The following is a 24141-nucleotide window of genomic DNA, read 5'->3' as shown; positions in this document are numbered from 1 at the left end:
GATCAGTGGAATCATTCTTGATTTCTTCCACCATTCGGTGGTTGATCAGTGGAATCGTTCTTGATTTCTTCTTCCACTATAGGTGGTTGATCAGTGGTATTTCTTGATGTCTGCCACCATAGTTGGTTGATCAGTGGAATCGTTCTTGATTTCTTCTTCCACTATAGGTGGTTGATCAGTGGTATTTTCTTGATGTCTGCCACCATAGTTGGTTGATCAGTGGAATCGTTCTTGATTTCTGCCACCATAGGTGGTTTTTCAGTGGAATCGTTCTTGATTTCTTCCACCATAGGTGGTTGATCAGTGGAATTTCTCTTGATTTCTGCCACCATAGGTGGTTGATCAGTGGAATCGTTCTTGATTTCTTCTTCCACTATAGGTGGTTGATCAGTGGTATTTCTTGATGTCTGCCACCATAGGTGGTTGATCAGTGGAATCTTTCTTAATGTCTGCCACCATAGGTGGTTGATCAGTGGAATCGTTCTTGATTTCTGCCACCATAGGTGGTTGATCAGTGGAATCGTTCTTGATTTCTGCCACCATAGGTGGTTTTTCAGTGGAATCGTTCTTGATTTCTTCCACCATAGGTGGTTGATCATTAAACTCTTTCATGATGTCGTCAACCATACATGATTGGGCTGTCGATAAGTCCTTGTGGTTCATGCTTGGTGGTGCAGTGGAAAGGTCCTTGATGTCTGAAACAACAACAATAAAAACAAAAAACACTTGTGCTTTATTTGCATGGCTATCAAGTGTTACAACAGTGCAAAGGCATAAAGTAATCCAATAAAAAGGAAAAAACTAACTATATTTAGACGTGGAAATGTTTAATGTTTGAAGCTTGTGAGGCCCTATATTACCGATCAAATTGGAATTTGTAAGTGTTGGGTTTAGTGTGGTGGAGAAGCAAATAAAAAGAAAAATGGTATATAAACACAAAAACAAAAAGAAAAGCACCATGCTTGGTTGTGCTGGAGACAATCCTCGACATTTTCAAGTAAGCTTGGTTGTGTGCAAGTACATTGACAACAATATGCTTGCACTTCGAAAATCTTTTTTTACATATCCATAAAAATACAGCCAATAGAATAAGGAAATCCATTGTATATTAACGGTATTTAACCCAACCTTCCATCTGTGCTGCGATCTTATTCTTGACAAAATTTATTACCTATTTTCTATGCATGGTATAAAAAACTTTGTATGTTACAAATTTCTTTGTATATATATACAGAATATTTCACTTGTCACTTGTATTTTCTCAGTATACACATTTGCCTAAAGGCTCGTGTGTATACTGAGTAAATACAATTGCACAAAAAGTATATCTATCTTCATGCCTGTCTGTCTGTTTAAATAAGTATTTTTATGTTTCTGGTGTTCGCATGAAACAAGAAAAAAAAAAGAAACACCACAAATGGTTGACCTGGGGACACATCCTCTACATTTTCAAGTATGCATGGTTGAGTGCAAATTACACTCCCGTGGATTTCTTTCTTTCTATCTATCTGTTTGTGTCTTTGTGTCTGGTTGTCTGTCTGTCTGTGTCTGTCTGTCTGTCTGATTGTCTGTCTGTTTTCTTATCTGTCTGTCTGTCTGTCTGTCTATCTGTCTGTGTCTTTGTGACTAGGTGTCTGTCTGTGTCTTTCGGTATGGTTGTCTGTCTGTCTGATTGTCTAATCTTCTTATATATATCTGTCTGTGTCTTTGTGACTAGTTGTCTGTCTGGTCTGTCGGTATGGTTGTCTGTCTGTCTGATTGTCTGTCTGCCTAATATCCGTCTGTCTGTCTGTCTTCTCCTGTGTCTTTATGACTAGTTGTCTGTCTGTGTCTATCTGTCTGGTTGTCTGTATGTCTGATTGTCTGTCTACCTAATATCTGTGTCTGTCTGTCTGTCTGTTTAAATAAATTCTTTTTTAATTCGAGCAATGTGAAATCAACATTAGTTTGGTACAGAGTACAGAATAAAAGGTTTGCAGGTCACTCTTAAAAATACACTTGTAAAGCAGCAAGCTTTTAATTTTGTGGTATGACAAGGCATGGTGGATCCAGAGGGGGACCTTTTTCTCATTTGGTTTGACTTCTCCAGTAGATAATATATTGAGGTTCCAGTGCTGTGTTCACTGGTTCCAAATTAGAGTTATTACAATATAAAATGTAGTCTAACCTTTGGAGGTTGTTCTTGCCATTAATTGAACCTGAAATTCAATAACAGGCTGATTAGTGATAAATTATATATTAGTATGCAATAACATTCTTTTTTGATCCAAGAACAGTTACATGTAACACAACTCTAAAATGGTTAAACTCAGTAATAAACAACTATCATTCCATATGATGTTAATAATGACTATTGTAAAGCCGCATGGGGACAAGCCAAGTATGTATGCAAGTCTAGGTATTTGTACAAGTGCACAAGGACTGACTTTGTATTTTTTCCTAATAGTCTGCTAATTTCCGATCCTGTTTATTACTCCACAATGCAAGAAGTTTGCAGAATAAGGAAGTACTAAAAACCAAGAAAAAAAGCATACAGTACTATAAACTAAATAAACTCTTATTACTGTTTTTTGGAGGCAAGTGTTAACATTTTTTTAAGATTGTTACCGGTACTTGGTCTTGTTACAAATGAGTATGAAGGAAATTGACTTTCGTAATACCTGTGTTAAAAATAGCAAAGCATACCTTTGGTTTAATAGATGTTTTTGGTTTGGCATTCGAGCTTCCTTGAGGCATTTTTCCATTCTTTTTTGGTGATGTTTGGCCATGGCCTTCTAGAGATGAACAGAAAATACTAATATAAACTTCTACTTCATAAATTTTTCGTAGAATTTACATTAAACCATGGTTGAAGAAAGGTTGTATAAAATATGTACATTTTTTCACTGAACCTTTCGATGGTTTTACTTTAAAAAGTAAGCTTGAAAACTTCAGAGGTAAACAAAACATTAAAAAAACATTAAAATTAACAGTTGAGGAAATTAAAGCTTTTTCACATTTTTTGTCAATTGTTACCTTACATTTCTTTAGAAAATGGGATCAAGTGAATATTACTAAATGCCTAAAGATATTACAATTATATTCTAACAGATTCTCACATCAGCACATCAAACAGAAGAGGTTTTTGAACGTTTTTAAATATTTAAACCTTAGATCAACAATGTCTTGACTTTGCAATAATCCTTGGTTAATAGTTGTTACCATAGAAGTGAATTTTCTTACAGTAAAGCAAAATAAAATTTGAAGCATATTAAGATAATCTGAGAAAAATAACTAATAGGAAAAGAAATTAAAAAACAAACAAACATTACAGTAACGGCTTAGAAAGTAAACATTTACGAAAAAAAATGGTAAATGATGTTGATGGCATGAAAATTTCTTTTCCATGCCCAGCTCGTCCAAAAACGGAGTTATATGGATGCTTTTTGCGTAGACCGTTGTTTTGCGTGCTCTGGGCATGTATTTTACTGGAAAATATTAAGTACAAGAAAAATTCATCGTTAGGGCATGAAACATTGAGCGTCATGCCCTGGGGCTTTTATTTTTGCGTCTGGGATTTGTTTATCATGCCTGGCATGGAATTGGGATTCGCCCGTGTCGGGCATGAAAAGCGCTCATTTCCGTTTCATGCTCAGCATGAACCGGAAATGAGAAGTTTTCATGCTGGGCATGAAAAGTGCTCATTTCCGGTTCATGCTGAGCATGAAACGGAAATGAGAAGTTTTCATGCTGGGCATGAAAAGCGCTCATTTCCGTTTCATGCTCAGCATGAACCGGAAATGAGAGGTTTTCATGCTGGGCATGAAAAGCGCTCATTTCCGGTTCATGCTGGGCATGAAACTCATTCTCATGCTGGGCATAAAAAGCTCTCATTAACGGTTCATGCCGGCACTAAATTTAGGATTTGGACATATTTCAGTTCTTTATTGGTATTCACTCCTAACCGGTGCGTTTAATGTGCTCTCAACGAATGGGAGTTGAATAAATGTCACCTATTGCTGCATGGAACTGCACAGTAGAGCAGATGGGACGAATCCGAAAAATGTTGTATTCCAATGCTGACACAAATCAGACCATTATTACTGATCGACAAACCGTTATATTTTTCTAAGTGTATTTGAAAATTCTTAAATTAAAGAGCTACATCTTTATCTTTGACATTTAAATCTAATAAAGTCAATCTATTCTTTTGTCAGTGTCTTCATTTCTTAACCCCAGTACAAAACTACTGCCGATTATTGTGATAATTTGCAGTTTCTTTACAAAGACTTTTAAACCAAGAAGCAAAACAAAAGCGGGACGAAAGAAAACGAAACAGTTACTTTTGTGACATTACTTATAAAATACACTAGACGACTAACCTTTTAAAAAAAATATACGATTGGCGTTTCTTGTCTTGTCTGTCTTATTTTAGTACATATGTATTTAACATGATTGCTGGTTTAGAAACACAGCCCTATGGGGGAACTGTCAAGGTTTCTTTTTTTTACTTTTTAGTAAGGCCATCCTCTTTTTGTCTCGTGTCGTATGACGTTGTCATGACGACACGAGATAATTGTACAGGGGGGAATTTTCCCGCCATGTCAATATTTTTCCCGCCAAGTCAACATTTGCTTTGTGAGGCCGCGGAATTTTCCCGCCATGTCAACATTTCCTTATTGATCGATCTGAGTCCGCCGGAATTTCATATCAAAGAACTAATGTTTCTTTACAAAGGTCGCAACTAACGCGCTGGTTTATTAAACAGTAGGTTAGGAGTATTTATTGTAAAGGGCTTGTTATGTAAAAATACAAGCACGCTAAAAAGAGATGATGTTTTTTTTTTCTGAACTTGCAGCAAACGAGCAAATTTTTAGTGGTCCAACAGGCAATAAAAATGGAAATAAGGCCTGTTTTAGCTGGCAACAGTGCCTATCCGCTAACGAACTGGCTAGTGAAACAAGCCAAAGTTCGTTGAAGAATTGCGTTGAAAAAGGTTGAACAAAAAACGAGCATCCTAAAAAAAGACTATGATTGCTACGTGACTTTTGCACAACATGTGTTTTGAAAGGGGTGACCTTTGTGGCACGAATAACAACAATTTAATAACAGAAGATAAACGATTAGATAAAGACAATTATTTTGATGGCAAATCTTCAAAAATGTCAACTGTGGCGTTTGTTTCAGTCCATTTGCCGGCTCTGGGCGTCACGGAACATTTCAGCCGATCGTTCAAATCTTGCGTTGTGCTGTTCCATACTTTTTTCCCACATTTGAATAAAAGAACTCTGCCAGTCTGGAGTCGTACTTTTTTGCCTTTCTTTTCTCAGGCGGTTCTGATTCATCGAGAGAAACATTTACACTTTCGATTTGCAAAGCCTCGTTTACACTCGGCTCTGAGATAAAGGTAGAACTCAATGTATGACCGAAAGAGGGAAATTATATTTAATGAGTTTTCTTAGGATTGAAGAGCAGAAATGTCAATCTAAAGCGCAAAACATACATTGTTTTGTATTTTTTTGACCCGAGGATTGACCTGAGTCAAGTGGCACTACATGTAGGTTCATATATCCTGCTGTGAATTCCACGCTACAATATAACACAACTTTTATAGACGACAACAACAGCCTTTTCAGTGGATGAATGAAGCTATTAAGAGGAATTCACGTACATGTGACGCATTTTTTTCCTTTAAATTAGCTGTACGCTTTTCAATTTTGGATATATTTGAGCTGCAGCCAGCAGTTATCAAAAAAAATACAGACAAGTTTTACGTTCTTTAAATAACATTCTAACCTTTGCGACAAGATTGTACTGAAAATCAATGAAAATCAATTGTAACTCAAGCAGAAAACGCGTAGAAGAAGAATGAAATACACCAGGTTATTACAAACGCATAATACAAAATACTAACCGAAAGAGAGAAATTATATTGTTGAGTTTTAGAACGGATCTGAAAAGCAGAAGTGTCCGATCAACAAGTCAGTAGATGGACCTGCCTGTAGAGTTTCCGTTGTCGTTCAGTTGTGCATATAACGCTGCTGTATACTGCAACTTAAATTGAGCGAGAAAAGCAGTTTTTAACTTTTCTTAATGGATGAATGAAGCTCTAAAATCTCTTTGGAGTGTCTTGTCTTGTGGTCGCTTGTAAAGTTTTAATTAGTGCAATTGTAAGATGTATCAGAATAACAGCTTTACTTTGCCAATTTAAAGAATAGCGTGCTTTCATTTGATATCTATTATTTTATCTTGTGAGTTTTGGAAAGTAGTTGAAAATCATTTCTGTTTACCAAGCGTAGGAAAATGGTGCAGGTTTCAACAGGATATTTACTGCTCCAACTGTATTTATAGAGATTACCGTCGTGGAATATAGCAGATATAGCTTTCATATCTACGTAACTACTAATGGTAAAAATGTTGCCGAAAGGGAGGACGATGTAAATATCAGTTGTTCGATCTGTAACCATTGTTCTTATCCTTGTGTAGACAACCGTTTTTAAATTTAGCCGTGGGAATAGATTGTATCGGGGTTAAAGAGGGATTGTAATCTAAGCAATTAGTTGGCGGTTCGGGATTGAATGTCAAAGTTAATCTTGCACACATAGCACATGTCGTTTGAACAAAAGGTCTGAATCGTTTGAACTTTGAATCGTTAGTCGATTGAATACCCAACCATTTTAAAGTTATGACCAGTTATCAAACAGCGTAGCTCTGTGTAGAAGTTAAAGTCTCCCTTTAAAAGTGAGATTTGAAAACGATTTTGTGCGAGTTAAACACTACTACATTGTTTATTGCGTACGTTCGCGCGGAATCACGTGTCAAGCAAGATCGAATGTTTTTCTAATTAGCAGAACCAAGCAGGATATTTCATTCAGTAGATTTCATCCAATAAGCAGGCCAGAGTCTAAGCGCGGACCGGCAGAAAATTGCGAAGAAAATGACTGTAATTTACACGTTCATCAGCTGCTGCGTTGTAGCTTTGGCGTTACAAAAACATTAAGACCGGCTCAAGAGTGACCAAAATCAAATTTCTCCTCACAATATCAATACTAAATCAGGAGAAGAGGTTATAAGAATTAACAAAATCATCACCACTCGCATGTCATTATCACACAACAGGCTAAGCGGTCACGAATAAACACCCAAAGCGATACTTCATAAAGCGTGACGAAAAGCACATGGAAGTCATAGTATAAGTATACAGTAGAATGAATGCTTAGTGAACCAAAGTGCAATACAGCGTTTTTCCACAGCTAAGTATCTGTCTGTCATCTTTTTCTGCTGTTTTTGGAGTCCTATAACTGTTCAACGGCCAGATGCTGAAGTGTACTTTGAATTTAATTTTTTATGTTACATACACGCTTTTCAATTTTCGATATCTTTGCAAGCAATAAATAGACGTGAAAAGCGATCTCTTTTTAAATAAACTCTGAAAAGTGACACGAGACACTAAGCCCAAAGGGCTTTTGATTTCTCTCGTTAACCGTCGTATGTGTTTTCTAATTTTTGGTCGGTCGGTCGGAATAACTTGGAGGCCCGGTACCTCAGCACAATATCCGTGGAGCCTGGAAACAAGAAAAAATGGTTACAAAGTCAACATGGCGGCAATGAAGGAAGGAAAAATCGACGTTGTGGTTAAACCCAAACGAGAACAGCATAAAAAGGATAAACCATTATTTTAAATAATGTGTCATTACCTTCTGTATAACATTTTTTTTTGGAAACGCGAAAATTTGGGTCGGTCGGACGACGCTAAACAGAGAAACACACAAAAGGGATGGCCTAAAACGGCACCAAAATTACGACTTAGTAATTTTAATCATGCAGGAAATGCTCCTAGAACGTAAAGGTAAGGATATCTAGCAAATTGTTTAAAGAAGGGAGTGACTGTAAATAGTTTTCGTCAATTTTTTTTCTAAATCACAAGTAGAAAACTTGAAAATGTCAGGCTGACTTTTTAAAGTTGACATCAAAAGCTCCAGATGATATCACAGCGATATCACTCTATACATGTATTTATCGTCAGTACACTGGCATGGTTATTTTAAGAATACTTGACCACTGTTAATAATAGGTTTTTTCAATGGTGTAAACATGTTTTTGGGCTGTTGAATTTTTGAAGTTATGTAGTGCTCATTACAGTGCCACTTTAATAATTTAGTGAACAAACAGTACAATGTAACTAATAGTTTTTGGCGTGATGGTCCCCAAGCAGTCTTATTAAAAGCAGCGCGCTAAGGCACTAGTTGGCTAGCAGGGCTCAAAATAACGGCCAGTCAACGGACAATGTCCGGCCAAGATGACAATTTGTCCAGACAAAGTTTCAGTTTCCCGGTCATTTTGACTGATCACCTACACGGCTTTAAAAATGCTAACTGATGGCCACAAGGGCATTAAAAAGCGATCTATTAATAAAATTACATCCAGAAACATTAAAGAAATAGCGGGAGTTTTTATGCCACACAAACAGACTATCTAATGAACAGCAGAAAGGAGTGGTAGTTTAAACGTGCTATTTTTCCATATTTTGACCGGTCAGAAATGACACATGACCGAGCTAAAATCTGTCTGGCCGGACAACATAACCAGCAACTGTCCGAAAATTATTTTGAGCTCTGGCTAGGCCCCAGTGCAATCTGCTCCAGGTCGGTGGCTCCTGATAACTGTTTTTTGTATATTCCCAGATCATTGTAGTTGCCGATAGGCTTGTTTCAAACCATCCATCATATACTACATGATCCCCTGACCACATTGGATATATATATATATCTTGTAGGCTATTAAAACACCCTCTGCTTCAGGACGAGAAGCTGGAAGAGAGGAGGATTTGGTGGACCGATTATCTAGCAGGTGAATTAAAGAAATTTGTTTCAAGTTGTTTAAAGGTGTATAACAATTTTCTATCCCATAGATGACTATATCCAGTGGATTAAGCACAGTTAGTTTTTTTGGTTCAAGCTCTTGTGCTTGGCTGGAAGGTCATCACCTTTCTTGAAAAGAGCTAAAAGTAGTAGGTTTCCACCCCCTGAACAACAAGACCATGTTGTTAACACCATTTAATGAGCAACAGAGACTATATACTTATAAGCATTTTATTGCATTTAAGGCAATGCTTTTGCATCCACAAACCCAACCTGGCCCCTAGAAAAGTTGAAACAAAAAAGAAAAGAGCAGGATTGGATAAATGAGGAGGCTGCTAAGGAGGTGGTGTCAGGGCTTGAACACCAGGAGGAAGCAATGCCCATGGTAAGGTTAAAAAGAGTACATTGTAAAAAAATAACTGGTGTAAATGTACCGTGAATAATGACTGCAAACTTGACCGCCTCTTGTTATTTAAGTTACAGTGTAAGTTAGCCCTACCCTCACCCTTATCCTCAATCCCACGCCAGGTAAAACAGCGTACATCATGTATAATAGACAAATTAATGCCTTATGGATTGCTCTACTTATAACGAGTGATGTTACGAAGATGCAACTGTACGTCCTTTGAAATATACAGTCGAAGCTCTCTTAACGGACACTCTCGTAAGCGGACAGCTCTACTTACGGCCACCTTGTTAGAAACCCCGTTTTTACTCCCATACAAACTCCTTATTTTTACATTCCCGTAAGCGGACATTCCCGTAAGCGGCCGCGGACACTTTCCGAGATTACGACTTAGACTTTTTCTTTGTTTTTAAGCTCCCGTAAGCGGACACCGCAAAGAAAATCATATAAAAACTTCTCTATCTTGTATTAATCAATCAACTTCACATCGCCGTTCGTCACAATGATTTTACTGTAATTACAGTACCATATTTCAGTGTTTGTTTTGTCGTCATCCACGTCCGGTTACATTTTGAAACACCACTAACATGCATATTACCATTATGTTAGCTGGGCAAGCTCTCGTCAGCGGCCATCTATCCCCTACACCTCTAGTGGCCGCTTACAAGAACCATTCTCGTAAGCGGCCAGCTCCAGTTGCGGACACTTTTTTCGCGTCCCGAGGGTGTCCGCTTATGAGAGCTTCGACTGTATCTGAACAAAATGCAATGAATTTCAGGTTTATTCTGGACATTACCTGGCACCAAACGAAAGAGAGAGGCAGCGTCTGGAAAATGAATGCAGAGACAATGGAGAGTGGCCCATTAAAAAAGTTCTTAAGGAGAGGATTAATCCAAGAATGGTAAATCAATTTAAACCTTTTGCATCTATGAAGAATCAGAAAGATATATAACACCTTCTCTTTTGGAATAGTTGAGTTATATAACCAATCAGTTTTGCCTTTACCTGCTTCTGATCCCAGGGGATCAAACCCCTAAACGGGACCAACCTTTTTAACCGAATGGATTTTCACAACATATCAACAGATCAGGCACGATTATCATATCACTCTAGCTTGAATTCCCTACCCTTTAACGAAATACAGGGTATAAACAGCTTTTGAATGTGTGTTACCATTTTCTTTTAACAGTAACAACTCTCAATATCAATTTTCAGCACAGTAAAGAATATTTGGTGGAGTGGAAGCCATCCTGGGTGCCTGAAAAAGACTTGTCACAACAGTGCAAGGAAGCGTGGGAGGCGAAAAGAAAAAGAAAAAATAAATAATTGCAACTTTTGTAGTCTGTCTGAAACATGTAGTCTGTCTGATCCGTCCGCCTGATTGAATTTGGGCATGCAATAAAAGATTCCTCAAACCATTTGTGTTTTTTCCCCGTTCATACTCCACAAGTAGACACCAAGCAGTCTAGAGAAACGTTTACAACTTGGCCATAATAAGAGCTGCATTTCAGGAATTTGGGCAGTATATGAAGTTACAGTTTGTAAATATTGTAGAGTGCAGGTTTTCTTTACCATTTCCGTCATTTCTGTAGCAATCCAATTACATGCCGGTCGTGGAAAATCAACCGCTCTCTTTCATGCCCAACATGAAAACTGAGTTTTTCATGCTGAGCATGAAAACGGCTCATTTCCGGTTCATGCTCAGCATGAAAAATGTGTTTTTCATGCTGAGCATGAAAACAGCTCATTTCCGGTTCATGCCCAGCATGAAAACTGAGTTTTTCATGCTGAGCATGAAAACGGCCTATTTCCGGTTCATGCCCAGCATGAAAACTGTTCATTTCCGGTTCATGCTGGGCATGAACCGGAAATAAGCCATTTTCATGCTCAGCATGAAAAACTCAGTTTTCAGTTTTCATGCTGGGCATGAACCGGAAATGAGCTGTTTTCATGCTCAGCATGAAAAACACATTTTTCATGCCCGGCGTGACAAATTCTTCGGGTGCCTGAAAGTCGTACCCAGACTTTGCTCGGTCGCTTGACAGAGGCCGCCGCGCGAAAAACGTGCACGGGAGGCATGAGAATTTCACAAGCATGCTATGAGAGAGGTTTTTACCAGTGACCCGGATTGAAAATTACCTCGGAACGTTTTGTTCAACAACGCGCATGAAATAAAACGCTCCATGCCCAGGTAGGAGGAATCGGCGGTTGTAAGTACTGTATTTCCAGTAGCATGCCCAGAGAACTTAAAAATTTGCTTCAGTTTTTCAATATTACCGGAAAACTCTTCTCACTTGGCATGAGACCATGCCATCAACACTTTAAAAGAGCTTTTTATGACTCGCTGCACGGCTTTCACAAAACGATGGCATGAAATCTGTCAAAAATCATGCCCATTCCATTAATATTGTAAAAAATTGATCGAAAGTTTACTTTCTAAGCCGTTCAGTGCGAATACTCGAACCGGGACAGTTGGAACAAAGTTAACCAATCACAACGCTAATTGAGAACAAAGGATGGCGACCTTTTTTAGAAATGGACCAATAACCTCCAAGAACGCAAACAATAGATTTGCAACAAAATTTAAACAGACAACAACGTTTGAAACAGTTGCGAACCTCTCAGGAAACTTGCCTTGTATTTGATTGGATAGTTTCGATCCTAAATTTTCACTGACTGCACCGAATTTTCAGTAGCGCTCGTAAAACCGTAATCAAAAGTTGGCTTTCACAGGCTGAAAAATTCTTCAAAAGAAATTTTCTGATAAAATTGTATTGCTCTTCGTTGGTGATAGCACAGTAAAGAATAACGAAGGACGCTTTTATTCACGACAAGCGCGAAGACGCGAAACGGGATGGAATTGTTTCAAAGGACGTCTCAAGTGCCTATTCCGTCGTATGCAGTGTCTTGTGTCGCATGTGAGCAGAAAGTGAATAGAAACGTTCTAGATTTCATGTTTGAAAAGTCAGTTGTTTTCACTCTTCTAAGTTACATACTCGTGTTTGTTGTGATTATTTTTTGTTTCTGACGAAAGACAAGGCAAGAAAGATTTGGGATGCCGCCACAGCGACAACTGACCTTACATATTTTATTAATGGCAATTTTGCTTTCGCCGCTTGAAATGAATTTTCACCCATAAAAGTTTCAGTGACTTTAGCCTGTGGTAATTTTTTAAAACCACAGAAAGATTGAAGACTAATTGAAGAAACGGAACAAATTCCTCTTTCACGAAAACCGTGAGTTTACAAAGTTGTAACAGTAGATAACCGACAGAAAATGAGTCCGTGAACAAACAAGCGAAAACAACATTCGACCTGATGTTTACATTTCACGTGGCCTCAAATCGTGTCAAAAAATGTAAAGTGGTAACTTGTGGACAGTTATACTGAATTGACCGACGATATAAGTATTCTGTTTTCGTGAATTTCAAAGTCATATGAAGGTGTAAAAGCAATTTGTTAACATTGGCGAGGAAGTGACTCGCATCGATTTCAAGGCAACAGACTGGCGAAGCAAAGCTAGAGCGAAATGAAAATAATTACGGCGTGATTTTGATTTCACAGTCTTCATTTTATTCCCGGAGTGAAAATTTTTAAAACAAGAGCGAACACAGTGTGGAATATTCAATTCACAACTCCTGGCCGTGAAGAGAAATTCACGGTTCGTAGTTTGATTTGTAAACTTTTCGCGAAGATGATATTGTAACATACATCTTGTAGAACTCTATCTATCTACGATCTCTATCTACGACCTCTTGAAAATTAAGGATCGAAACTAACCAATCAAAAACAAGGCGAGTTTCCTGAGAGGTCCGCAACTATTTGCAACGTTGTTGAGTTTTCAAATTTTTCTGTAAATCTATTGTTTGCGTTCTTGAACGTCATTGGTCTGTTAACGAAAAAGGTCGACATCCTTTGTTCTCAATTAACGTTGTGATTGGTTAACTTTGTTCCAACTGTCCCGGTTCGAGTATTCGCACTGTAATAATAACTCCAGCTAAAAATGTATGGTAACTAACTTTTGACAAATCACTTAAAAACAAATTAATCAAAATCAGGTTGATGTGATATAAACTTACTTAACTTGGCTTCAACAGCCTTCTTTCTAAACTCGGCTGCTCTGTTGGTTCTTGCTACAGGAGGAGAGATGGTCTTTTTCTTCAAACACTTTAGTTTGGATGGACTTTGTTTTCTAACAATACAGTCCGTATCTGTGACAAGATAAAAGGATGGTGCGTGAGTTATACTTACAGGAATATTAGAGATTGCAAACTTTAGCCAATACCACAAAAGGTTATTGCTTGTACCAGCCGGAAAAAAAAAATTCTTCGAATCACAAATCTTCTCAAGTTTCCAGCGAATATAAACCTTTTTCGCGGAAGCGAAATCACGCGTAATATTAATCTATTCAGCAATTATTTGGAATTAGCAAAAGCAATTATTTCATTATATAGCGGTATTGATGTTTGGAAGACTTGACTTGCCAAATAATAAAGCACAAAAAAACCCGCAAAATATGTATGCCTGCAAGTTTTCCAGATCACGGCATTGAAGACAAAATAGGGTTGAAAAATAATCAATTCAGCGAATTTTCTCTTACCCGGACTATGAGCCTTTGAGGCTCCACACCCCATGATAGGTTTAAAGCTTCTCGAAAAAAAATTTCCCGAAAAAGATCTAAATCGATCCGAATTTACTTTCCGCTTCGAAATTCACGACTAGTCGCGAGAAACGAGACGAGCAAACTGAAGGTTTCTAGGGGCAACCTTTTGTTTACTGCCATGTTTCCATCGCAATGGTGTGAACGTCACGCAGTCTCGATTTCATGAAATACGAAATAATGCTTCTATAAAGTTGAACAAAACGCGAAAAGAATTGGTTTAGTCCGCATAAAAAGTGCACATGTACAACAAGAAACCCAGGTTTTTCTGGTACAACTCTTGTACAAGAGTTGTCAACTTCTGACAACAAGCTTACCTTTGAGTCAGGCCATTCTTCGCTGTTGTCGATGATAACTGATTGGACCGTACATTTCGTCCCAGGAAATCGTTCTGCAATAAAATACTTTTCCTCCATAGTCTCCAGGAAAGGGGAACGTGAATTAATACAAGGAAAAAACCCCAGCAAATCCAATCTGTGAAAGACTGTAAAGATTAACCAGTTTTTACCCGATGAAGACTGGGACGACTGCTACATGCAGCTTTTGCGCATGATCCCTAGTGAGTCGCGGGCACGCGGGCTCGGATTTCCTTCCCAATCTCTTGGCCAGGCGCCAGGCTAGGTCCCTCTTTTAGGATCCTTTTAGCGCTCTTTCAGCGCTTTGATCGACCAGGGGATGTCACTAAATACGTGTTTCTTGAAATGCTACAGATAGGATCAGATAGATGACCCAAAATACCTGCAATTTCCAACAAGATGGAAAGCCAACAGTAACCTAGACCTGCCAAGTTCGAGGCATTTCATGCCCTCGATGGAGGCCGGTGAAGAAAAGAGCGGGAAAATGCTGGAAAGAAGATTTCTTGCAAAGGTGTTCGGGTGAATGTGTTAGTTTGTGGAGGATGAAAGCGAATCGAAACTATGCAGTACGCTTGACATGCCGGGGAGCTGGTGATATTGAAGGCTTTATTGGGTGAGTAAATAAGTTCTTTCTGATTTTACACTACTTGTAAACTTAGGTTTATAATCACAACTATGTACTAGCTAGTGATTGTAAGCTATTTAAATTATTAAGGGGAATTTCGTCTAATATTAAAGGTTAACCACTGCCTCGTGAATATGGAGGATGGGTGCCTGGGATACCCGGGAGGGCCTCCACTGAGGTCAGCCGGCCCTCCCCAGATAGAATAAAGCTGCCAAGGCTGGCAATCCCAACAAAACAGCCATGAGCCCCCACACACAGACACCCGTCACACTGATTAATCAGTGGAAAAATGAATTTATAACTAATAAAAAGAAGCAGGAAAGGGAGGGAGGGAGGGGAAAAACTCGCAAAACATCCCTGAAAACCCTCCATGGAACGAAGACCTGACACCACGCTCTCATGTCCGAGAACGCAACGCACTGAGCCTGACAAGAGCTAGTAACCGCTGACCACCAGGACAGCTGACTACCCACTCGTTGTGGTTAACTTGGTTAAATTGCTTTTTTTAACTTGGTTAAATCGCATTTAACCTCATTTAACCACTGCCTCGTGAATATGGAGGATGGGTGCCTGGGATACCCGGGAGGGCCTCCACTGAGGTCAGCCGGCCCTCCCCAGATAGAATAAAGCTGCCAAGGCTGGCAATCCCAACAAAACAGCCATGAGCCCCCACGCCAAGCCGAAGGGATCTCTGTGCTGACCACCAGGTCAGAACAGAGCAAGGGGCTCATGGCTGAGAAGCCATAGCCCCGAACACCACCCACATCCCGAGGCACCCATCTGCATGATTAACTGATACAACACTATCACGCCACACCCGCTATAACGCCAAACACGCTAATACGCCACACCCGCTATAACGCCACACCCGCTATAACGCCACACGCGCTATAACACCACACACACTATAACGCCACACACACTATAACGCCACACACGCTATAACGCCACACACACTATAACGCCACACACGCTATAACGCCACACACACTATAACGCCACACACACTATAACGCCACACTCACTATAACGCCATACTCACTATAACGCCACACACGCTAAAACGCCACAGGCCACACACACTATAACGTCACACACGCTACGCCACTACAACGCCTAACTGCAAACAACTGCAGCATGCTAAACCCAAGCTAACAGGCAGATGTAGAACCCCTAACGCCCTGCTATGCCTGGCAACGGAACAGGCAGAGTGCACTGTAGTAATGCTAGATGGCATGCTATGCCTGACAACGGAACAGGCAGAGTGCACTGTAGTAATGCTAGATGCCATGCTATGTCTGACAAAAACAAGGAACAGTAAACCCCCTAGGAGTCCCACTGTGCATGACAGACATGACACGACAGGCAATGAGTAAACATGACACACACACATGCTAAAACACCACAGGCCACACATGCTATAACGCCACACATGTACGCCACTACAACGCCTAACTGCAGCTTGCTAAACCCCAAGCTAACAGGCAGATGTAGAACCCCTAAACGCCCTGCTATGCCTGGCAACGGAACAGGCAGAGTACACTGTCGTAATGCTAGATGCCATGCTATGCCTGACAAAACAAGGAACAGTAAACCCCCTTGGAGTCCTGCTATGCATGACAGTCATGACATGACAGGCAACGAGTAAACATGACACACACCACTCACGCTAAAACGCCACACACGCTACGCCACTACAACGCCTAACTGCACACAACTGCAGCTTGCTAAACCCAAGCTAACAGGCAGATGTAGAATCCCTAAACGCCCTGCTATGCCTGGCAACGGAACAGGCAGAGTACACTGTAGTAATGCTAGATGCCATGCTATGCCTGACAAAAACAAGGAACAGTAAACCCCCTTGGAGTCCCGCTATGCATGACAGTCATGACACGACAGGCAATGAGTAAACATGACACACACCACACACGCTATAATGCCACACCCGCTGCAAACGTTACGCCACTACAACGTCTAACTGCAATAGCTGCAGCTTGCTCCCAGTCATAAACTATGTAAAATATCAATAAACTATATCTACCCCCCAAGCAGGACACATACTAAAAAACACCATGCTAAACCCAAGCTAACAGGCAAATGTGGAACCCCTAAACACCCTGCTTTGCCTGGCAACGGAACAGGCAGAGAGTAATCAAGCTAGATGCCATGCTAAGCCTGAAAAACATGCAAAAACTGTAAGCTATGCCTGAGCAAAAAAAAAAAAAAAAAAAAAAGGGCTAGATATACGTGTGCCTAAGCTAAAAGGCAAAAGTAAATCCCCTATGCTTTGCCCACAAGGTACAGGAAACTGTAAACCACTCGAGCCCCATACTAATGCCTGACTAGACCTGTAAGCTAAGTAGACCTTATGGATGCTATCCCTGTGAGTGCCCTGCCATATCAAGGCTGAATAGGTAACCAAACACACGCCTGCCTGAGCTGACCTGTAGGCTAGGTAACCACACAGCGAACAAGGAACCCCTAAGCACTACGCACAGTAAGACTACAAGCACACGGACTGGCGCACACATACAAACGCGAATGCACACCACTAACGGTAAGTACCAGAGCCCGTCAAAGTATGCTGATAAACACCCCGCCAATACCAAGCTAACGCCAAACAAACCCATTACTAGTTACAGACTCTGTATCTCAAAGTACGCTAATGAATGCCACACCACGCCAAACAAAACGCCTCACCAGCTACGCCTGAACTAAACAGGTAAACCGTAAGCCCCTGGAGAAAACAAACAAAGACCCAGAACCACTAAGACCAGTGTGAAATGCCCAAGAACACATGCCATGCTACTCCTTGGGCTAACACACCCCAGCTGAGGGATCAAAGACATGATAAAGACCCGGGATAAAGATAACCCACTGCGATAAGTAGACAACAGCAAAACCTGTAACACTGAAAGAAATGCACCACTACAATGCCTGAACTACAGTAAACATACAACAGCGAACATACTAAAAGCTCAATAACAATGCCAAAACTGGCACAGCAAACACTAGCTAAAACGCCAAGCTACCCCATATGAACTAAAGCAGACAACAGCGCACACACTAAAATGCAATACTCGAATGCCTGATCTAAAAAACATAGCAAATGCATAAAACGATGTACTACCAAGCCCGAAATACAAAAAACTGGCAGTAAACATGGGCAAACAAAAAGCCGTACTACAATACCCGCATAAAATAATGCTGTGCTAAGCAAAACTAAATAAGCAACACGCAATAAAACCCAGTAAACACTAACAAAACGACTATGTGCTGTAATAATTATAGTCCCTACCTCATATGTTACATAGAGCAAACGAGCAACGCAGCAAAAACGCTCACAAACTACCGTAACTGATTTGTAGAAAATGATTTGCGCGGGAAAAACGAGGACCAACACAGTAACGCGATAACACGATACATCCAGGCATGACCAAGACCAACGCTACAACGGAGGTTTTTGTAAGCCAGAAGACTGCAGAAGAACGAACAACGGAGCAACAAAGCCGCTGGCAACGACGAGCGGAACAACAAATGGAAAACTAAACCCTAACAGGCAGCGTGGCCGGCCGCTTGTACGTCGACGCTTCTGTGTATATTCGGACCATGAATAACTATCAAACCGACGTAGGAGCGCGGAGAACCACCTGGAACGAACGGAAACACGGCTGCAAACTACGTGCATGTAAAAGAATTGACAAAACTGGGCTAGAGGCCCGTGAAATCCTTCCGTGAACGCAGAAAAACTCGCAAAACATCCCTGAAAACCCTCCATGGAACGAAGACCTGACACCACGCTCTCATGTCCGAGAACGCAACGCACTGAGCCTGACAAGAGCTAGTAACCGCTGACCACCAGGACAGCTGACTACCCACTCGTTGTGGTTAACTTGGTTAAATTGCTTTTTTTAACTTGGTTAAATCGCATTTAACCTCATTTATAAGTCTTCAGTCTTTATCTGCTCGTTATATTATTACGAACGAAAGCTTATTAAATATACTTGTGTTATTAAAGTATTATTATAGCTTTTGCACGTACCTTTTATAGCGATTTCTTATAATGAGTGAAGCTGCATATTTTGTCATGTTCAGTTGTACGTCTGCTAACTCGAAATAAATCTGCCTTGATTCAAGTAATCTCACCTACCATGAAGGATTTTATATCACCACACTGTTACTGCAATTTTTTGTATCACAAAGCCAGTCCAATGACTTGTTCCAAAATATGTAAGGTGGCTCTGATCCCCACCTGTAGAAAGGTCTCCCTCCCGGGGGGGGGGGGGGGGGGGGGGGTACTCCCATATGTGGCCTATATAGGTATGTGCCGCCCGATAGGGTATGGTTTTTGAGGTTCTCGGTCCTTAAATAGGGTATCATTTTTGCTCCTTTTGGCAATGTGTTCCCGGTGTAATCCTTAGATAGGGTACCTAAATTCTATTAGCTAAAATAAACGCCCAGCTAAACGAAAAAAAGGTTTCTTAAAACTGAATTAAATTCTGTTCAGGTATTAGTAAAGCGATTTTATAAAGATTTGTGTCTTGCCGTGCGCGGTTAGCCGTTATTTGGGTTGTCACGGAACGCTTCTCCTCCCCTTGAATATAGGGTGTCATTTTTCGGTTTTGGGCCTTAAAAAGGGTATCAATTTTCGCTTTCTTTATCCTTAAATAGGGTCAGGGTTTATTGCGGTTTTCACTGAAATGCGAACTCTGACATTCAGTCCTCAACCAACAGTTTACGTTTTTTGCTGCCGTCAATCAACCTAGCGGACCTCTCGCGAAACAGAAGTTCACTTCAACTAGGTCAAAAGGTCAAGTCTTTCGGTTGTGATTGGTAGATTTCGATCCATTTTGATTGTTTCTGTTTTTCATGGTTCATTTGCTGTCGCCGTAATTATGATTGACGGCAGCTAAAAACGCATTCGTTAGTTGGATTTTGAATTTCAGAGTTCGCATTTCACTGAAAACCGCAATAAAAACCTTGGTGGCACACCCCTATCCGAAATTTATGGGAGTACCCCCCCGGGGTCTCCCTCAAAAGGTCAAAACAGGGGTCTTTTTACCATCTCTTTCAAAGTTGTCATAGGGCCAAATTTTAACTTTGATCCTGTTTACTGATACTAAGTGTGGAAAAGTTTCAATGGTCAGAAATGTGAATTTAGCAAGCAGTGGTGAATATAATCTGATTTTTTTATATAAACACCAATGAAATACCAGGTAATCTTTCACGCAAAAATCATCTCACATGTTAGAATAACATGTTATCTTCACATGTGAAGTTATCGATTTGGAAACATTTTCTGACAAGTTTGCCCTGTTTCCATGCTGAATGAGGCAAAGTTTATTAATATTTAGGCGAAACATCTTCGGATCTTCTTCGGCAATCTTCGGAAAGTTTCAAAAATGTTTGGAAAATGTTTGGAAACATTCGTGCGACATTTGAAGATAAATTTCATTTCTCTGTGCAGCCATGTATTATCCTCTATATATCATATAGGATATAGAGGATATTACATGGTTGCGCAGAGATATGAAATTTATCTTCGAGTGTTCAAATCGATATCTCACGAGTCAGCGCTGCGAACGAGTGGGATATCGATTTGAACACGAGAAGATAAATTTCATATCTCCAAGCAACCATGTAATATTCCGTTTATTATATAAACCTACTAATTACCATGTTTTTGACGATTTTGTCGAAGATTACCGACCATTTTCCGAAGATTTCCGAAGATTTGCAAAATGTTGTCCGAAGGTCGTACGAATGTTTCCGAACATTTTCCGAACTTTTCCGAAAATTTCCGAAGATTGCCCAAGATTGTTGAGGAAGATCCGAAAATGTTTCGACTTAATATCAATTTACTTTGGCTCATTCAGCATTGAAACAGGGCAAACTTGTCAGAAAATGTTTGGAAATCGATATCTTCACATGTGAAAATAACATGTTATTTTCACGTGTGAAGATATGATTTTTTCGCGCGAAAGATTTCCTGGTATTTCACTGATGTTTATATAATAATATTGTATATTTACAAGGTGCTGCTGCTCCTAAATGATTATGGGGAACCCAATATATATTTCAAAGTTTAAGTTCCTGTAAGATAAAATGCCAATAGGCAAAGTTTGACAGATATCTCAGTGCAGGTTCTGTTCAAGATGAATGACATCAAACATCTATTCCAGTTTAGTATCAGAGCGGCTGTATATGAAGAGCAGGGAACGTTTAGATTTCCCTTTCCTGCTGGAGAATAATATCAAAATTCTCATTTCTTTTATTCAAACCTTTTGTATTATTGAGCTTTGGAGTTTTCTAGATGATCAACAATCTCCCTCAACCACAGTACTTTGCATTCCTGAACAACACTAGAGGAAGGGAAGGGGCAAGGCAGGGGGCAACAGGGTCTTGTCATGATGTCACAAATTTTTAATTTTGCATTTCATAAATCATGTACATACAGCCAGATTGATATAATCTTTTTAACTGCAGCTCTTATTAAATGTAGATTGTATTGCAGAGATTTGACTTTGGTTCTACAAAAAGCTTGAGTCTATTTCTCCCTAAAAATATGACTGTTACTGCAGAAGCTTTTATCCACTGTGTTTTACCAACACAAGTATGGCTCTACTCACCAACCAAACTGAGAAAAAAAAAGCACCAATTTCTAGCACTGGGCTTCCCCAGTTAATAATTTTGGCACTTTGATCATTTTTGGAAGGGTTTTGGGGCTGTCATTAAATTTTTAAGCAGCAATTTCATTTAAATTATCACCTGTAGCATTTTGCTCTGTATGCAAGTGTAACACCAATCAACATTTTCATCTGTAACACTGAATGACTCAGTGGTAACAGGCTTTGATCCTTAATTTCATGGGCATACCTTCTACCTTTGAGGGTAGCAAGCGAACCTTATGTACGCTCCTTTCAATACAAGGTGTTAAATTCTATTCTCTTTTCAAATGACCGCCTGTTTAAAATAGGCTACGTAACAAATCCTAACTGTACTTTTTGTCAAGTGAGTCGAGAAACTATCAATCACTTTTTGTTTGAATGCACTTTTTCAAAGTCCTTTTGGAATACGGTGACCGTTAATATTTTGAATAGGCTTGGTAGTTGCGGGTGTCTTTTGTTACGTGATGTTATTATTGGAATTCTGAAGGAGGGAATGGACTTGGTAAACTATATAATAATTTTAGGAAAAACGTATCTTTGGACCTGTAAACGAAAAGGAATTAAACCCAACTTTGATCACTTCAAACAAATTTTAGAAATCAAATACGAAACTGAAAAATATATCGCTTTTAAGACAAATCAGATTAACGTGTTCAACAAAAAATGGAAAGCATTTGAGGAAAACGTCTAGAATAAGTAAAGTTAAGTAATAAGTTAGGTAAGGTAAAGTAATTACTCCTGTTGTACTTATAATTTTGTATGTTTTAGTATACAGTGTAAAAAAAAAAAAAGCCTTGAGAAACTAAATTGTAAAGTTAAAATCTATTGCACATAAGTATAGGTTAAATCTTATCCTCTAATTTTGTAAAGTGTTGATTATCAATAAAAAAAAAAAAAATAAAAAAAAAGGCTTTGATCCTTAATGAAAGCCCACTATAAGTACATGCAACGGCAAAACAATAATTATCAACAACAAAACTTTCAACATATATATTTATTTTCAGCTCTTATATAATACGTTCTAGGAACATTTAATAATGTCCAAGCATTTTCAAAATTCATTTTTTCCTAAAACTACTCCCTACAAAGTAAAACTAATGTTGTTGCCCTTTGAAAAGGCACCTACAGTAACCATACAACACCCTCGTGGCTAGTGTATCCGCATATATATTTAACTTCACTGAGAAATAGCATTTACTTTGTGAATGCAGCAAGGACTTGAAATACTGCTGTAAAATATTATATAAGGGATGAGTTGGAATTTTTTGATGGTGTTCTTTGCCTACGTTTCGTAGTAACTTAAATTAAATGAATAAATTATATTTTAAAATCCCTAATATCACAGCAATGTTTGTTAGTGACCATACTCTCCCTACATAATACAGGCCTGGTACATTCATACAACTAAAATGCAGAATAATAGTTATATACACCTAGTATGGGAATTTTTTAAAATTGTCTTTTCCCCCGAGGTTCAAGACCTCCACGCACTAAAACACACATCACATACAGCATGATATTGGTCAGTGGATACATTCTGAAAGTTCGTACATGTTAAATCTTCAATTAACTGCGCTAAAGTTTGCCTCGAAAGAAAATTGACCAAGGATTTCAATTTTCAGATTCCCAATTTTAAAACAGCTGTTTGAGATACATGTATTTCACCAAAAGTTCAAATGTTTATACCAAGCAATGCTGTAAACTACCTGTAACATCTGAAGGTTAGTCACCAGCAAAACCATTGCCTGGAAATATTAAGCCTAAAATAAATTATTTATTTCAATTTTGGCAAAAATATAATATCAAGGTAAGGCCCAACAGACGGCTGTACTTTTGTTTGAATACTGAATGCACCCAAGCCAAAATGAGACATTTACTACATATTTGTCAACATAACAATAAATTTCAAAAAGTATCCAATAACCCAGCAAAAAACATGCACAGTGATGACTTAGAGAAAACCTCTTTCCAGTATAAAATGTACCACAACTAGCTGGCATAAATATATAATTTAACACTTCCTCTGAATAAAGCTTATTAACTTTCTTCCAAAACAATATAACATTGTGGCATAAATTTCACCCAATGAAGAGTGTCTAAAACCATTTCTATGCAATTTTCATTTTCCCTCAGAACTGACTGTTTTTTTTGGTACATGATGCTTAAAGTCACTTCTTTGAGAAGAAATGTCTTTGTAAACATTAATTACTGTTTTGATGATGTATCAAATTTTTTCATAGCCTAAATATCCATGCTCAGGAAATTACATCTCTTAGCCTGGATCAATAGCTACATGCGCAGTGACTTTGTAACTTGCCTACCAATGGCCTACTGACATTCACGTCATCCATTCAAACTATATAACATGCTATAATTACCTGTGATCTCAAGTAACTAAAAAAATACACAAATAAACATTTCATTAAATTGCTAACCTGGAGGCAAGAGTCTTTTTTGCAACTTCACGTCACATGAACATTTACTCACAAACTAGAGGAATGGTTCCTGCCTATATATATTAGGGCCTGCCCAATGTTCTATTGTGAAAAGATTCACATTGTAAAATATAAACATTTTTCTCCTTTGC

The 24141-nt window shown here is 39.0% G+C and overlaps 2 protein-coding genes and 1 long non-coding RNA gene across 3 annotated transcripts in view; 1 reads left to right on the top strand and 2 right to left on the bottom strand.

Annotated features, from left to right (window-relative positions):
* Positions 1 to 387: 387 nt before the first annotated feature.
* LOC144637191 (uncharacterized) lies at positions 388 to 13975 on the bottom strand. The gene is made up of 5 exons (XM_078496323.1): positions 13846 to 13975; positions 13325 to 13456; positions 2686 to 2774; positions 2168 to 2198; positions 388 to 695 (listed from the first exon to the last, which is right to left on the bottom strand). The coding sequence occupies exons 1-5, from the start codon at positions 13877 to 13879 to the stop codon at positions 388 to 390; spliced, it is 594 nt and encodes a 197-aa protein (XP_078352449.1). The 5' UTR covers positions 13880 to 13975.
* On the top strand, positions 3108 to 10664 carry LOC144635142 (uncharacterized). The gene is made up of 5 exons (XR_013567325.1): positions 3108 to 3112; positions 8756 to 8829; positions 9086 to 9225; positions 10025 to 10147; positions 10462 to 10664. It is a non-coding gene; the product is annotated as an uncharacterized LOC144635142 (long non-coding RNA).
* An 861-nt stretch (positions 13976 to 14836) lies between the features above and the next one.
* LOC144634514 (golgin subfamily A member 5-like) overlaps positions 14837 to 24141 on the bottom strand; it is a 33803-nt gene continuing 24498 nt past the window's right edge. The window contains exon 17 of the mRNA XM_078493485.1: positions 14837 to 14889. Coding sequence (XP_078349611.1) covers positions 14888 to 14889 — 2 coding nt within the window. The 3' untranslated portion in view covers positions 14837 to 14887. The remainder of the gene's footprint in view (positions 14890 to 24141) is intronic.

Source organism: Oculina patagonica, chromosome 13, assembly GCF_052425735.1.
Source record: "Oculina patagonica isolate OP01 chromosome 13, crgOcupat, whole genome shotgun sequence".
NCBI classification, from domain to species: Eukaryota; Metazoa; Cnidaria; class Anthozoa; order Scleractinia; family Oculinidae; genus Oculina; species Oculina patagonica.
This window is presented reverse-complemented; position numbering and strand designations above follow the sequence as displayed.

Bases quoted from the DNA above. Each gene is read 5' to 3' on its own strand.
- LOC144637191 (XM_078496323.1), bottom strand. From the start codon at position 13,879: ATGGGGTGTGGAGCCTCAAAGGCTCATAGTCCGG. The intron at 13,457-13,845 runs GTAAGAGAAAAT...ATCTTGTCACAG, and splicing joins CTCAAAGGCTCATAGTCCGG to ATACGGACTGTATTGTTAGA. The intron at 2,199-2,685 runs GTATGCTTTGCT...ATTGAATTTCAG, and splicing joins AAACATCTATTAAACCAAAG to GTTCAATTAATGGCAAGAAC.